At 36.5% G+C, this 18,340-nt stretch overlaps 1 protein-coding gene across 1 annotated transcript; it reads left to right on the top strand.

Moving 5' to 3' along the window:
- The first annotated feature begins 4,280 nt into the window (after positions 1 to 4,280).
- Positions 4,281 to 17,612, top strand: LOC100367519 (DBH-like monooxygenase protein 1 homolog). The gene is made up of 12 exons (XM_002734928.4): positions 4,281 to 4,632; positions 11,116 to 11,265; positions 11,450 to 11,632; positions 12,699 to 12,785; positions 13,079 to 13,258; positions 13,433 to 13,535; positions 13,642 to 13,808; positions 14,393 to 14,593; positions 14,985 to 15,044; positions 15,482 to 15,612; positions 16,602 to 16,761; positions 16,915 to 17,612. The coding sequence occupies exons 1-12, from the start codon at positions 4,336 to 4,338 to the stop codon at positions 17,083 to 17,085; spliced, it is 1,890 nt and encodes a 629-aa protein (XP_002734974.1). The 5' UTR covers positions 4,281 to 4,335; the 3' UTR covers positions 17,086 to 17,612.
- Positions 17,613 to 18,340: the final 728 nt, after the last annotated feature.

The raw sequence follows: 18,340 nt of genomic DNA, 5'->3' as shown, positions 1-18,340 counted from the left end.
TACAAACAAAACAAACTAAAGGGTACATGTATATATAAAATACGTATTGCACATTTTTAATTTACAGTCTTCTAAGAGGGTATTTTTGTTTGAGTGAAGAAGCAACAGTTAAGGATGAAATGTTCTTCATCTTTTACAGTACCTGTGTTGCATTTTTTACACAATCTGTAGTTTGCATCAATTCAATTTTCTTCTCCCTAATTCTATTTCGAAATTATGGTCACTAAGTCGAAATTTTTGGTAACCCTTCTTCTCAAATTGAAGTCCTGAATTTCTGTTAAATATCCTTCAAATTCATATTCCATTTTAAACAAATTATACGTTCTTAGATTGTTTCCTGAATTTCCGTTTTTTGTGACATGACTAAGTTGCTGATACCATGTTTGTATATATTTATTTTTTAATTTTTCTTCCAACAATTTTGTTAATTCAGCGATGTTTCCCACATTATATATTTTCTTTACTTCAGATAAGTCAGCATGTCCAAGAATTGTTTTAACATATTTTATCCAGCTTGAGTTTGAAGACACTGTTTCTTGATTGATGATTTTCTGGTAACAAAGACAGTCTGTGCCAATATTTAATTTATAGTGATAAAGTATTACTTGTCTCCCAAGATGGCCGAAGCCACCGGCGAAGGCGCTTTTTGTCACGTGAAAATGTTTACTTATCATTTACAACTGTATGTCTTGCCTTTATTGTAGTTTGCGAGGCGAGTTGAGGCATAGACCTTCGAAAATAAAGATATGGAAAATCCAGTTTCCTCTGTGCAACGTGGGTTATAATCTCCTGTATAGATAATCCCATTAATACATATACCTAAAAGATTTATACATCTGAAACAGTTTAACTTTCTACGCTTTTTTATATGTTTGATAAGTTATGCTGTGCCAATATTCACATTTGTCAGTGTATAACGAGTGCACTATGCTATATCTGCTCTAAATATGATGAAAAATCCACTTGTTACGTTTAGGCAGTTTTGTTTTCTTGTTGAGGAAACTGACCCTTTTTGTTTCCTTTTTCTCTTTTCATAGTGGAATAAAATCTGTTAACTTTGCAATTTTTAGTTTCATCGTATCAGCAGAATGGACTTGGCTATTCAGTGTTAATCAAATGTATTTTTTCTGATTATATTCAAACCACAGAGTTGGCTTATGTCGTGTAGCTACTCCCTGGTACCATACTGGTACCATGTTTGGCTTATGGAACAGGAGAGGAACAGTGGTGTTGACATAGCTTTATTGTCAGTTTCACTAAGATGTTAATTGGGTAGAGGATTATAACTATGATTACATTAGTACATCGATCCATGGAGCTAAAAAAAGAAGGAGAGAGGACGCAATATAAGCCAATAAACTCCCTTTGTTTCACGCCCAGATTATCCAATTAAACCCATTGAATTTCGTTCTAAGGAAATCCACGATAGCTGGTGTATGTTTGCACAGTGAGACGTGCCGTAGTCCTGTATTTCAAGTGAGATGTACGCCCCTCTCATAAAATTGAATGCGCAGTTAACAAATAAGGTCACTGCGTATGCGCAGTGGCGTGTGATTGGTGCATTAGGTCATTCTGCGTATTTGAAGACCGGAAGCACAACAGTCGGACGATTATTCAAGAATTGGCGTCAATTTACAACATTTTTGTGCTCCGTGAGTTGACGATTTTCGAGGCTTGATTACCAAATTTTCCGCAAACATTTGCAAGACAGTTCAACTTGATTTATTATCGTTGTGAAGTTGGCTTTTAGACTCTATTTTCATTTTCTGCGAGCGACGTCCAGCGATCGGTAAAGATCGCATTTCATATGTCGATGGTTCGCCGCTAGGTTGGAAGATTACTGTACTGTTTGTTACTGTGCGCATGCGCAGTCAACTCTAATCGCGCTCTCCGTCCCAGAGGCCTTTGCACACAGTGTGTCGGCGAATACCGAATGCGTTCCGAATATACACGAATCACGTAATCCAATTAGAAGGGATTAAACAGACAACAGGGAAGAGATTGTTTATCTTTTGGCTAAGCAAACAAGAACCAACTAACGTGGTACACAGGAAAGACAATAGGGTCCTCTCTCCTTCTTTTTTTAGCTCCATGATCGATCCATGGTTACATGAAAGGCACTGGCGGATCTAGGGGGTCTTGGGGTCCGCCCCCTGAAAAATGTATTCAATTTGTTTTTGTATAATATAAAAAATATCATTAACTTAGTCTGGCGATTTTAAAGTTTGACCCCCCCCCCATAAAAAAAATCTGTATCCGCTCCTGAAAGGGATACCCACAGTATCATGTCTTTGTTTTCTAAGGTAAGTAAACAGGGAGTCAGGACAGGAAGTTACACACCGCTGCCCCGTAACTGAGGCCAGCAACTCATTTGCATTTGGTCATGGCATTTTATATGTTCCCGTACCAAATAAAATTTATCTTTGCATATAACATTAACAGTGACTTGTCAATCAAAGAGCAACACAAACAAACACACTTTTTCGGGACTTTTAATCACTTACGCGTGCCTGGGTTGCCTATATTTTAAAATCGTTTTTGAGTGTGTTCCAATATTGACAAAGCTCAGAAATTTTAACACTACCTAGCGAAGACTGACAGGGTAAAAAAAGGCAAAGAAAAATCACTCTGAGTGCCCTCGAACCTACATTTTTACCTTAAGTACACAACACAGGATGATGCTAAACCGAGGGTCACACGAAACTGAATTGCAACCAAATCAACTTGGGTAAATAAGTGGCAATTGCAAAGCTATACAAGAATATTTAATTGGACAGATCAGGTAGTCCTCATGGTACAATTGTGTACAGACTGACTTGTTGTATGCCCTGAGGTACCCCCTCCCGCAAATACCATCCAGTTTTGACAACAGGTATTGCTGGTTCCACTTTAATATGCCCATGGAGGTAAAAAGATGGTATGGTATGCCTGACCACCCCTGAATCAGCTCTTCTAAATTATTTATAGTCTTCACTGCAGGTATGCCTGCCATTGGACCAGTCCGTGGAACACGTACATGTGTTTAAGTTGGCGCAATCATCAATGAACTAGTCAATATACCATTATACCATAAGTATTTCTCCAAGTCTAACCTTATAATACAACGAACGATAAAGCAGCATAATATATAGTGAAAGGGCATTGACTCGACATCTTTATTGACGCATGAAGTGTCAGATTAGGGTCACCCTGTTCTTCGTGAACAAATAACAATAAACGGCACAGGGATAGAAGGGTGTCTAACATACCGTGACCTGAAAACCTGAATCGTGTGATGCGAATGTTGTTATTTGGATTCGTAAATTGTACTTGTTGAATAATTTGCATTCTGTCCCACATTTAACGTATGCATGCTTCATACGAATACACACGCGTTTGAACTGAACTGAACTGTAAACAAGTCGGATTGAGACAAATTAAACACGAGAACAAATCTCGCCAACCTGTTTGATTTTGTATTTTAGTTAATTTCTTTTGTGTAGAAATGTATTCTTATTATTTTGCAATATTTCTCTTTTCTAATTCAGAAGTTACATATTTAATTTCCTCTGTAAATCATTATCGTATAAAACTGTATTTATCTAATTTCCGTGTCATTCAATATAATATCTGTATACTGCCATGCATATTATTACTGCTTTTAATTGATCTGCATCATATGACTGAGGGAGAACAAATATTGAAAATTTCACCTTAAATTTGTTGTGTTGGTATTCACGTAAAATGTTGTTGCTAAAATGTTGCTTATGACATGCACATGATATAACATGTTCATTTTGAAGCTATGAATATAATATTAAATTGTCCAAATGGACATTGGGCGTTTGGGGCGCATAGCTCAAGCTATTAAAGCGTTCACGCACACTTCCTTACCCCATGCTTAGAAATTGGTCCGGGTCTTAAAACGGGCCAGATTTAATCCGTATGTAGCTTTTCCATGGAGGTATAAACTGTTTATACCTCCATGGCTTTTCTTAGATTTTGCTAAACGTTCACGCACCTTTTCTTAGCATGGACTAACGTTTTTCACCTCTTAGGCCCGTGCTAAGGAGCTGCACGCGAACGCAACTAATTATATGTAGTGAAAGGGCACCGACACGTCCGGTACTAACAGAATGGGGTCACCGTGAACAAATAACAATAACTGGTACCTCCAGACACCTCTATACACATATAACATAGAAATCTCTGACATCATCGTCCGCGCCATTGTCTCGTGACAAGGGAAAACATGTGACTGTGTGTAACATAGGAAAGTGGTCATTGGCCTAGTAGACTATAAAGAACTCGGTATAGCGAGCACCGAGACATTTCAGAGTTGTACCAGCTCGCACTATGAAGCCAATATACCCCCGGTATGTCTTGTCGCTGTTTATAGTGTATGTGGTTGTAATCATAGCTACGACCAATGCAACCCCACTGGTTCCAACAGAAGAATTCACGCACCATGCATTCCTAGATGAATTTGGTCTCTACAAACTATATTGGAAGTTTAACCAAGAGAAGATCACGTTCGAAGTTCACGTGAAAACAACTGGTTACGTCGGTTTTGGGTTTTCCCCAAATGGAGGTATGCCGGGATCGGACATTGTCATTGGCTGGGTGACTAACAACGGCAAGACAAGATTCACTGTGAGTACTAGTATACGGAATTTATGTTATTGGAAATAAGATTTGCCTTACTTCAACATTTCACTCAGCGCGAATTACACCAGGCGCATTAATAAAAAAACTGATTCACCAACACACACTTTCCAGATAACATTCGTTTCTGTCGTATAAGGAAAACTTAGTTCCAGACTAATTTTGTTAGAAAAAAATAGAAACTCGGCGATGACAAACAAAAAACCGTGCAAAATATTTGTTATAATATATTATTTTTTGTCTGACCCCGGCAGGGTTTTTTACTGTGTATTTTTTACAATTACTCTCTGCAGAGTTTTTAATGGTTTGATCCCATTCTCTAGACTGGCGCAGTCTTGTGATTAATTTGTTTTTGTAGTTTAAATAAAATAAAAACATCGCGAGACTATGGATAATTTATCACTAAGCTAGATAGTCTCCAGGGAACGCCCCACTAGTTGCGGCTCTCTGTGGCTCCCTTGGTCAGGTCATAAGCTCGAATACTCTACAAGGGAAAGTGGGTCGACCCTATTCTCCTTCCCAGAGTTCCTTGCGGTTAAATCACCGAAAGTATTTCTGCCACCACACACCGCCATTTTGTGGTGAAACACCACAAGACTTTTACTACGCGTATCATTTGCGTATTTTTGTTATTAGAGGGCTCTCGTGTTGTTTTATTCCTTCTGGAAAACAAGTTTTAAAATATGTTATCGATAGCTAATAAGGATTTTTCCGTAAATGCACTGTCAAGGGTGAAATAGTTATAATTTAGAAAAGAAAATAATTTCATCGCGGAATAACGGTTACTAAGGTGTTACTCGGTTCATCAAATTGACCGTCTTGTCGTTTGCCAGGCAAAAAAATATAAAGAAACGATTGCACTTAGGAGTTATTGACGGCTAAATCGTCCTACTGTCACATCGTCTGTGCTACATAAAGAAAAAAAAGCTTCTAACTTTGAAAACGGTCAGTATATGCAAACAACGCGTACACATTCCGTCGGGTTCGAAAATCGAACACCTGCATGGCAATGTTTTGGTGAGCGTCTTTGAAAGTAGTACCACTGTGACACATCGACCAATCAACGACAAGCATAAGATCGTTTTCTCAACATTGTTCAAGTGTTCGTTTCATGAAAACGGCGTCTCTGACAAAGACAGGTTACGACAAAAATTGAATCGAAGCATGAATGCAAGTTATATAAGTTAAATAGGTCAGAAAAAAAGGAATACAAAAGGCATTGAGTGATGGTTCGCACATTACCTTGTATATTTACCAAACCTCAATCAGTCAGGCAATATTATTTGAAAGTACAAATATGCATAGTTTAATTTGCTTGCATTGACCAATCTGATTGCCGGGAATTTTATGACGTCGTAGGGTTCAACAAATAACACGGGTCAAAATACTTTTCATGGCGTGGATTGCTATCGATGTCGCAGAAAATTACACCATGAATTATCACAGTTGCTTATGGTGATGCGAATCAATCTTCCACACAGAGTTCTATTTCTACGAACATACTAGTATTTTGCCATTACGCGATTTTACGTTAGTCGTTGATTGGTAGACGCACCACAAAAAACAATGCCATGCCGGTTTTCAATTTTCGAACAGGGCGACTGTGTAAGCAATATTCGTAGTTTCTGCTGTTAGGGTTGTAGTAGAATGGGTTTATATTTCTTCGCCTTGCAATCGGCAGGACGGTCAGCTTGAAGAACTGAGTAACACCTTACTAATCGTTACTCCGCGATGAAATAAATTGTTTAACCCTTTTCAATTTCACCCCTTTCCTTGGGATATACATGACTGCATACGACAAACACGTGACTACATAATATAAACTCAAGACGACATAACATAAACACGTGACTACATAATGTAAACTTTAGACGACATAACATAAACACGTGACTACATAATGTAAAGTCGGGACGACATAACATAAACACGTGACTACATAATGTAAAGTCGGGACGACATAACATCAATTAGTGACTAGATAATGTAAAGTCGGGACGACATAACATAAACACGTGACTACATAATGTAAAGTCGGGACGACATAACATAAATTAGTGACTAGATAATGTAAAGTCGGGACGACCTAACATAAATACGTGACTACATAATGTAAACTCTGGATGACTTAACATAAACACGTGACTACGTAATGTAAAGTTGGGACGACATAACATAAATTAGTGACTAGATAATGTAAAGTCGGGACGACCTAACATAAATACGTGACTACATAATGTAAACTCTGGACGACATAACATAAACACGTGACTACATAATGTAAAGTCGGGACGACATAACATAAACACGTGACTACATAATGTAAAGTCGGGACGACATAACATAAACACGTGACTAACATAATGTAAACTCTAGATGACATAACATAAACACATGACTACGTAATGTAAAGTCGGGACGACATAACATAAATTAGTGACTAGATAATGTAAAGTCGGGACGACCTAACATAAATACGTGACTACATAATGTAAACTCTAGATGACATAACATAAACACGTGACTACGTAATGTAAAGTCGGGACGACATAACATAAATTAGTGACTGGATAATGTAAACTCTGGACGCCATAACATGAACACGTGACTACATAATGTAAAGTCGGGACGACATAACATAAACACGTGACTACATAATGTAAAGTCGGGACGACATAACATAAATTAGTGACTAGATAATGTAAAGTCGGGACGACCTAACATGAACACGTGACTACATAATGTAAAGTCGGGACGACATAACATAAACACGTGACTACATAATGTAAAGTCGGGACGACATAACATAAATTAGTGACTAGATAATGTAAAGTCGGGACGACCTAACATGAACACGTGACTACATAATGTAAAGTCGGGACGACATAACATAAATAAGTGACTACATAATGTAAACTCTGGACGACATAACATAAATACGTGACTACATAATGTAAACTCTGGACGACATAACATAAACACGTGACTACATAATGTAAAGTCGGGATGACATAACATAAATTAGTGACTAGATAATGTAAAGTCGGGACGACCTAACATAAATACGTGACTACATAATGTAAACTCTGGACGACATAACATAAACACGTGACTACATAATGTAAAGTCGGGACGACATAACATAAACACGTGACTACATAATGTAAAGTCGGGACGACATAACATAAATTAGTGACTAGATAATGTAAAGTCGGGACGACCTAACATAAATAAGTGACTACATAATGTAAACTCTAGATGACATAACATAAACACATGACTACGTAATGTAAAGTCGGGACGACATAACATAAATTAGTGACTAGATAATGTAAAGTCGGGACGACCTAACATGAATACGCGACTACATAATGTAAACTCTGGACGACATAACATAAATACGTGACTACATAATGTAAACTCTAGATGACATAACATAAACACGTGACTACGTAATGTAAAGTCGGGACGACCTAACATAAATACGTGACTACATAATGTAAACTCTGGACGACATAACATAAACACGTGACTACATAATGTAAAGTCGGGACGACATAACATAAACACGTGACTACATAATGTAAAGTCGGGACGACATAACATAAATTAGTGACTAGATAATGTAAAGTCGGGACGACCTAACATAAATAAGTGACTACATTATGTAAACTCTGGACGACATAACATAAACACGTGACTACATAATGTAAAGTCGGGACGACATAACATAAATTAGTGAATAGATAATGTAAAGTCGGGACGACCTAACATAAATACGTGACTACATAATGTAAACTCTAGATGACATAACATAAACACATGACTACGTAATGTAAAGTCGGGACGACATAACATAAATTAGTGACTAGATAATGTAAAGTCGGGACGACCTAACATGAACACGTGACTACATAATGTAAAGTCGGGACGACATAACATAAATAAGTGACTACATAATGTAAACTCTGGACGACATAACATAAATACGTGACTACATAATGTAAACTCTGGACGACATAACATAAACACGTGACTACATAATGTAAAGTCGGGACGACATAACATAAATTAGTGACTAGATAATGTAAAGTCGGGACGACCTAACATAAATACGTGACTACATAATGTAAACTCTGGACGACATAACATAGACACGTGACTACATAATGTAAAGTCGGGACGACATAACATAAACACGTGACTACATAATGTAAAGTCGGGACGACATAACATAAATTAGTGACTAGATAATGTAAAGTCGGGACGACCTAACATAAATAAGTGACTACATAATGTAAACTCTAGATGACATAACATAAACACATGACTACGTAATGTAAAGTCGGGACGACATAACATAAATTAGTGACTAGATAATGTAAAGTCGGGACGACCTAACATGAATACGCGACTACATAATGTAAACTCTGGACGACATAACATAAATACGTGACTACATAATGTAAACTCTAGATGACATAACATAAACACGTGACTACGTAATGTAAAGTCGGGACGACCTAACATAAATACGTGACTACATAATGTAAACTCTGGACGACATAACATAAACACGTGACTACATAATGTAAAGTCGGGACGACATAACATAAACACGTGACTACATAATGTAAAGTCGGGACGACATAACATATATTAGTGACTAGATAATGTAAAGTCGGGACGACCTAACATAAATAAGTGACTACATTATGTAAACTCTGGACGACATAACATAAACACGTGACTACATAATGTAAAGTCGGGACGACATAACATAAATTAGTGAATAGATAATGTAAAGTCGGGACGACCTAACATAAATACGTGACTACATAATGTAAACTCTAGATGACATAACATAAACACATGACTACGTAATGTAAAGTCGGGACGACATAACATAAATTAGTGACTAGATAATGTAAAGTCGGGACGACCTAACATAAATACGTGACTACATAATGTAAACTCTGGACGACATAACATAAATACGTAACTACATAATGTAAACTCTAGATGACATAACATAAACACGTGACTACGTAATGTAAAGTCGGGACGACATAACATAAATTAGTGACTAGATAATGTAAACTCTGGACTACATAACATTAACACGTGACTACATAATGTAAACTCTGGACGAAATAACATAAACACGTGACTACATAATGTAAAGTCAGGACGACATAACATAAATTAGTGATTAGATAATGTAAAGTCGGGACGACCTAACATAAATACGTGACTACATAATGTAAACTCTGGACGACATAACATAAACACGTGACTACATAATGTAAAGTCGGGACGACATAACATAAACACGTGACTACATAATGTAAAGTCGGAACGACATAACATAAACACGTGACTACATAATGTAAACTCTGGACGACATAACATAAACACATGACTACATAATGTAAACTCTGGCGACATAACATAAACACGTAACTACATAATGTAAAGTCGGGACGACATAACATAAATTAGTGACTAGATAATGTAAAGTCGGGACGACCTAACATAAATACGTGACTACATAATGTAAACTCTGGACGACATAACATAAACACGTGACTACATAATGTAAAGTCGGAACGACATAACATAAATTAATGACTAGAATGCATAACATAAACACGTGACTATATGATGTAAATACGTGACTACATAACATTAATACGTAACCACATAACATAAATACGTGACTACATAACATTAACACGCAACTACATAATGTAAAGTCGGAACGACATAACATAAACACGTGACTACATAATGTAAACTCTGGACGACATAACATAAACACATGACTACATAATATAAACTCTGGACGACATAACATAAACACGTAACTACATAATGTAAAGTCGGAACGACATAACATAAATTAGTGACTAGATAATGTAAAGTCGGGACGACCTAACATAAATACGTGACTACATAATGTAAACTCTGGACGACATAACATAAACACGTGATTACATAATGTAAACTCTTGACGACATGACATAAACACGTGACTACATAATGTAAACTCTTGACGACATAACATAAACACGTGACTACATAATGTAAAGTCGGGAATACATAACATAAACACGTGACTATATGATGTAAATTCGTGACTACATAACATTAATACGTAACCACATAACATAAATACGTAACTACATAACATAAATACGTGACTACATAACAGTAATACGCAACTACAGAATGTATAGGTGGGACGACATAACACCTGAATCATGCTCTGAAATACAAACACGTTTCAGATAGTACATGATGAGTTTATTATTATCCGAAATTGTACTTATCGGCGTACGCCTGTGCGACGAGGCACACATTCGAGTTTGTGTGTTTTTGCAATTTATAAAAATAAGCTATTCGATATATTTAAAGAGAATATTGCCAGTCAAACTCTTGTCACCAAATTAATTTTGTCTGACTATCCAGGATCGCCATGCAAGTCATTACGGGGAACCACGAATTGATGAAAAACAGGACTATATTCTGTTGTATGGAAGGGAAGAGGATGAATACACCATATTGAAATTTGAAAGAAAACTTGACACCTGTGATGACGGGCAGGACAGAATAATAACGGTTTGTTTTATCTATTTCATAATAATTAAGACAAATTCACCAACACGATGTTTGGGAGGAACGCACCATTAGGAATGACGTAGCACATCTAAACACGATACTTACTGTACATTAACAATGGCTGCTGATAATAACATGAATTGCTGACGTAATTGGTTACATATTTAACTTTTGTATCCATTAGTCTGACACCATGAGACTTATTTGGGCCTACCATCCTGACAAACCAGAAGATGGCCAGCCGTTGCCATGGCATGGTCGCGAGAGGCGAGGAGGACGAAGCATGTATTTGATGTCAGTATCACCTGATTTGTTTCCCAGCTTGGAGGAAGAGAACGCTAATGTCATTGAGTTACTGAATGAGAATGTAAGTCATCTATTTGATGGATGCAATTATTGAATATCCTTGTATTGGCAGTACGATGAATATCCTTGTATTGACAGTACGATGATGGTGTTATTATGCAATAGACTGGCTTGTATCCTTATTGAGTGTGCCATGGACTCAACAAAGTGTTCACAGATTATTTCAGTGACGCGCCGGACACGTGGCAGGGTATGATCCTAGATGCTACAAGGATCTTAAGGACAACTCGTTGAATTACATGGGTGCCGGCACACATCACTCTCTCAGAATTACATAATAACACTCTTGCGGTTGCTGGCCATATTTGCATCTGTTTATCCTGTTTTACAGCTTCCCACTCGCGGTCAGACCACTGAATCATCATTTGCATATTGTTTTTATTTATCTTTACCGTTAATTATGTAAAGGGGCGTGTTAATTTTCCAGATTTCATCTTATAACATTTACCACCGGTAACACCTGAGCGGAGCCAACCGATCACTCGGCATATTCACTAATGACAAATAGTGAAAAGTAGTAATATTATGATTGTTTCCCGATAAGTTTAAATAGTACAATAATATTTCTGTTTATATGGCAAGCTAGTGTTCGAACTCAGCTGCAGCTTATATATATTCCACACAGAACACCATTGCAAACCAAAATACAATCGTGCAGGTTAAACAGCTATGGAGAGAATATCGTCTGGCAAGCCTGTCAGTGCATGTTCTCTCCTAGTGGACAACATTATTCTTATATTACATATGCACCGGGGGTATGCAATGCATCAAATTTTGGAAGAAGTTGTATTCTAACTTTTAAATTATAGATAGATATCACCATTGGAGAAAAATGTCGTTCTGAAAGTCCAGTAGAAAATACTGGAAGGTGTTATGGTCTTGCTTGATGGTTATTCTTCAACCTAATCCTAGTTCCTCTGATATTTGCGACGACTCGAGAAATCTCCCCCTCTCTCCTTCTCTCTCTTATTAACAGTTGTCGAGGAATCCCCCTCCATTGTAAAGCAATAATGAAATAATGGAGATTAATTACTTTTATTTCTTTGATATCTCGATTTCTTTTTTAGGTAAGTGTTCCCTGGCGCCAAGATACAACATATTACTGCAAAGGATTCGCTATCCCAAGATTGAATGGTAAACATCACATGATAATGGTATGAATTGAATATTTATTGTCTACAGTAGATTGCTCCCTTGTGTACAATCTTTGATATAAAAGTGGTATCTTACAAGTATCTTTCAGATGACGCGCCAATATAATCGCTCATCGCGTAAGATATATATTCTATGTCGAAATGGTATTGTGTCTCGTTTTTTGAAATAGTATAATATATCAGAACTGGAATAACCAGAATCACAATATATGCACTGCATATGCATATGCTTCAAATTTCCGTGATTAAATATTCATTATAACAATAGTAAGCAAATTATATATTATATTTAGTATGAACCTGTTATACAACATGGTAATGAAGCATTGGTACACCACATTGTAGTTTACATGTGCCATGGTGGCTTAAATGAATCATACCATGGTACTGAGGGCGAATGCCGTACACCCAATATGCCGCCTGCATTTGATAACTGCATAACTACCATTATAGCTTGGGCTGTCGGAGGAGGGGTGAGTGCAGACTGCATTTATTGTTATGTAAACGTATGAAGAGCATTTTACTTTCATATTGGTATGAAATGAATTTACTATTATTCACCACTTGATATTGTTTTGTTTGAATTAAGTTTAAAATTACTGTTAACTGATGAACTTATTCAATTAATACAATCATTTTATTGACAGCCATTCTTCTTCCCGGATGCTGCAGGATTCTCTCTGGGAGATGATGGGGATCCCACATTCGTTATGATGGAGACCCACTATGACAACCCTGAATACAAGAGCAGTAAGTTGTTATTTGTGAAGACTATGTAATTTAATATGAATATTTATTTATAACATTACCATAATGACCAATACATTTGACGTTTTATTCTCATTTTGTTTTTCAGCTTTCATTGACAGCTCTGGTATCAGGATCTATTATACTTCAAAACTGAGGGAATTTGATGCAACAATGCTTCTCATTGGTCACCTCGTTCAGTCAATTCAAATTATTCCACCAGGAATGAGAAAATTCACCACAAAATCGTATTGCTCCGGTGCATGTACCCGTAATGTAAGTAGACAACATGTTTAATATAACATTTCCGTTCAGTCACTTAACAATACTGGTTTCAATATTTCTACATTCCCTGTTGTAAGTAGTCAGCATGTTATAACTCGATTTTTGCGACCAGGCATGTTAGCAATACCGGTTACAATATCACCATACCCCCAGATTTGGGTAGTCAATATATAATTTGACTAGTGTCTTAGCAATTACTATTACACTGCATCTTCTGACTTGTTGAGGCTCCAGGCGTTGCACCTTTACGGCGGCGCCGTCTTAGCGGAAGCGCAAGGTCTGATTTGCAATAGCGTTTTACAATACACAGTTGTATACATTTATATCTAAGAATTACACTATGCACTTAATAATGCCAGTCATCTTACAACCACAGACTCGATGGTCTACCGTATTACAATGCAGTTAGCATCATCCACCTCCCAACCACAGATCCGAAGACGTAGCGGAGCACTATGTCGTTAGCATCACAAGTCACCTCACAACCGTAGACCCGATGGACTCGTACTTATTAACTTTACTGTTGCAATGCATACATTGTGTTTGTTTTCAATTGAAATTATTATACATTACAGGCCCTGGCAGATCATTCTACAAATGAAACAACCGACTTGCATATGTTTGCAGGATTCCTGCACAGCCATTTAGCCGGAAGAGCCATCCGCCTTCGCCATATTAGAGACGGCATCGAGCTTCCTAATATTATAAAAGACGATTACTATGATTTTAACTATCAGGAACTTCATCAATTAACACCTGAAGTTATTTTAAAAGCGGTAAATATAATGATTTTGTTTTCATTCGCTTGGATTCATTATCTCTTGCTTTACCATGCAAACCTGAAATCAATATCTGATTGTCAACAAACAGCTCCTTCGATATCACCAGGTACGCCAACAACGAGTAAAAAAATACATTTTATTCCAGACTACACGAGTAAAAGATGAAAAATAATATGTATATAAACATATTCATTTACATAATTATATATTCATTTATTATTTCTACTAACCAGTAATCTGAATCGTACTCAGAAAAGTGACACATATTGTATTATATTACCGACATGTATTGCTACGACAATGTCAAAGACCGTGTAAAATGTGTATATAATCCATTGAAATCCTACTGCATGCTGGGTAAATTGTATTACTTTCGTAATTATAGGGTGATAGCCTGATGGTTGAATGCGATTATGAAACAATGGGCAAAAGCAGTCCCGTATACGTGAGTTACCTTTATGTGCGCATGCTCTGTATTCATATAGTCTTACACAAGATAGATTCAAATCGAGGTACATGATATCTTCTCATAGAACACGAAGAGAAAAAAAAAACGTGTAGAGTTGTGCCAATCACGACCCACTCCTAAATTATTCCACACACTTTCAAACACAGCACGTGTGTTGTAGATTTTGAACTTGACAGTGTTATTTACTGAATAGTTAATGGCTGCTGCAATGCGTTCCATCGCATTATATGGTAACCATGTGACTACCCTATTTACATTCTTTCGCTTCTATGTTATAAAGTGTCAACTTGCATAATACGGTTTCCATGGCATGACCTCAGACATACAATTTTAAATACACAGCTTCTAAGCATTCAATTAGTTGTTTCTGAATATTATGTTCACGGTGATATCCCATTATTGTTCATATTTAGGGCGGCCTTGGTACAAATGATGAAATGTGTCTTGTTTTTATGTATGCCTACCCAAGATCTGCGTTCACAGTGTGCGTGAGTTCTCTTGCTCCTACAACTATAGCTGAGGCAGTCAATGTTGAAATAAACCCGTAAGTACATTGAAATACCCATCAATTCACATGTTAAGTATAATATCACCAGGAGCTTTTTGTTTAATACCTCACTGCACCAACAAGCATACATTATAAACTTCGTAAATTAACATATCAATTCACACCTATACCGGTTTATAATAATAATAATAATATTTATTCGCCTTTGAAATAGCTTACAAGTTGTTTACAAGAAAAATCACAACATCAACATAAACAATAACAAAAAGAAAAGTAACATTTATACTTGAGCAAAATTATTAGACTAGGTTCCCCCTGAATTCCTTCCTATACGTCGAAATTGTTTTGATAAATTTCCAATTAGCATGGTTATTCTTTTCCCAAGAGGAAGAAGAATCTAAAGCCCAGGCTGCTTGAGTGAAATGCGTTAATCGCATCAGTTATCTTAAATTTGGTAAAACTTTCCTGCAAATTTACGTAAATTGATTTTCTAATTCTGGTAAGTGTGACATAATAGTGCATTTGATCTGTGTCGACATGACGATACGAGTTTATTTCTTATGTTCAGTGTGGAGTGGTTGAGTCTAAAAAATATGAACAAATTTTTCTTCAAACTTAAAATGCATCGTTTGCCAGGCTATTGTATGGGCTACAGTGAGCAAGAATTGTCCATGTTATTCTATACTTAATACTATTTTCCTTGAGTAACCAAACATGCTTACTTATTCCTGTCACATTTCTAGAGGCCTGATTACGGAATGAGACCGTTATTACACGTATAATTGCCACAAGCGTGTCTGTCACATGGCATGTTGTTCGAGCTTGGAGTTTGAACCCAGCCTTTTATGGGTTTTTCTTAGTGAATCCTTGTTAGTGATTCAGTGTCATGAAATATGTATAATACTCAAATAATACGAAAACGAGTCACACTCGGACATTTAATGTATTTTGCAATAGAGTATTCTAATTACTCGAAAATCACTAGGCGAGTCTTACTAGTTATGAACACCTAACATTGTTCTTAGAGATAACTACCGTATCAGAGCACCTGAACAACATGCAAACAAATCCATGTTTGAATACTTGGACTATATGAACTGGACTGATGAGATTAAATTGGATTTTCAAGCCAAGTACGACAATGGACTAATGTTTGAATATTGTCCACCAACTAAATTTACTGCGGTAAGTACACAGTATTTTTCATTGTCTACGCAAAGTTATCACGAATAATACCGTTATAGTTAATGAATTTTAATACATTTCTACTCTATAAGAATCACGTGACTACGAATGTATGTATTTGACCAAAATCTATTTTATTGTGTTTTCCTTCAGAATTCGTATTTCATTCCAACTCCAATAAGAGAAACACTGCCGGATTATAACAGACAGTGTGATTTGGAGGATAATAATGATGATGGACCTGCTGATGGCGCTGTTGGAATTGTCGTGAATATGTTTTCACGAGTTCTTACTTTAATCATCGTGTACATATGGTCGATGTAATGATAAATTGGGTTGCTTTCTGTAGAGTACTCCACTAAACTGACCCTAATATAAACTTTTAAAAATTATATAATATAAATTATATGCACGCAATTTACTAATTGTTACCAATATTTACATACTAACAGCAATAATGAGGGGGGACAAGGGTTATTTTCGTTCAACGTAATTGCAATATATTCTGTAATTATGTACTCACAGGCTAGACGTACAATGTAATCAATCAAATATTTTTTTTTGTACACTGTAAAAATGTGTCATTTTTCTCGGTACATTTCCGAAACTGTAAAACGACTAGATGACACAATTCACTGCAAAATTCAATTTTCACTGTAAACTGTAAAAACTTTTTCCTTGTAAATTGTAAAAAGCCCTTTTTATTTCCCTTAAAACTGTACCAGCTACCCCTTGCCCCTCCCCAATAATATAACACTGTTCTTAGCCTACATGTTACTATGTTAATACAGTTTTCTATATTTTGTTATATATTTTGGATAAAATAAAGCCGTCTGTTGCCAATGACGATATCCACTAGTGTTTATTTTACAATACTTACAGTTTAAATACGAATAACTTGACCATTTACAATGTATATATACGATTTCTATAATTATACATCCGTCTCCGCGCTATAAAACAACCAGAATCTTGAATTTGAGGACACAATATATTTATGCGTGTCAGGTATTATTCAAGCATTATGTGTCCTGATCATGATTCGGGTATATAATTATTTATAAAAATAACGCGATATTTTCTCTACGTTGACGTTTGCAGACAGAGTAGACATTGGCCAATAACGATTTAGAAATGTGCATAGTGGAAAGAGTACACACTTTGTTCAATGTGGGAATGCCATGGCTAGTCCTATGCATCGAAGTTTTCTCCATTGATTGTGGAGTTGCCTGGCTGGTGTAGGGGTTATTATATCACCGCTGTGTATTGAAGGTTGTGGTTTTGAATCATACACAAATGACCTTTTCACTTGTAGATGTAACACCGGATAACAATATATCATAACGCACCTGCTATTACCAAACAAACCATGAGCACCTCACATCAAACAATTTAGTGTTGCCTTGTACACCAGTGAGTAAAAATTACAAAGAAAATGATCATTAAAAAAGAAGAACCAAACAACCTGCTACTGAGTTTTGGGAACGGTGGATGAGTACTTACCAAGCCTTCAAGAAAAGAAGAAATTGTGCAGAACGAGAAGAAACCTGTCTGTTTGTAATATAGTACGTGTAGTCAA

This window comes from Saccoglossus kowalevskii, chromosome 8 (genome assembly GCF_978046115.1).
Source record: "Saccoglossus kowalevskii chromosome 8, keSacKowa6.1, whole genome shotgun sequence".
Taxonomy (NCBI): domain Eukaryota; kingdom Metazoa; phylum Hemichordata; class Enteropneusta; family Harrimaniidae; genus Saccoglossus; species Saccoglossus kowalevskii.
This window is presented reverse-complemented; position numbering and strand designations above follow the sequence as displayed.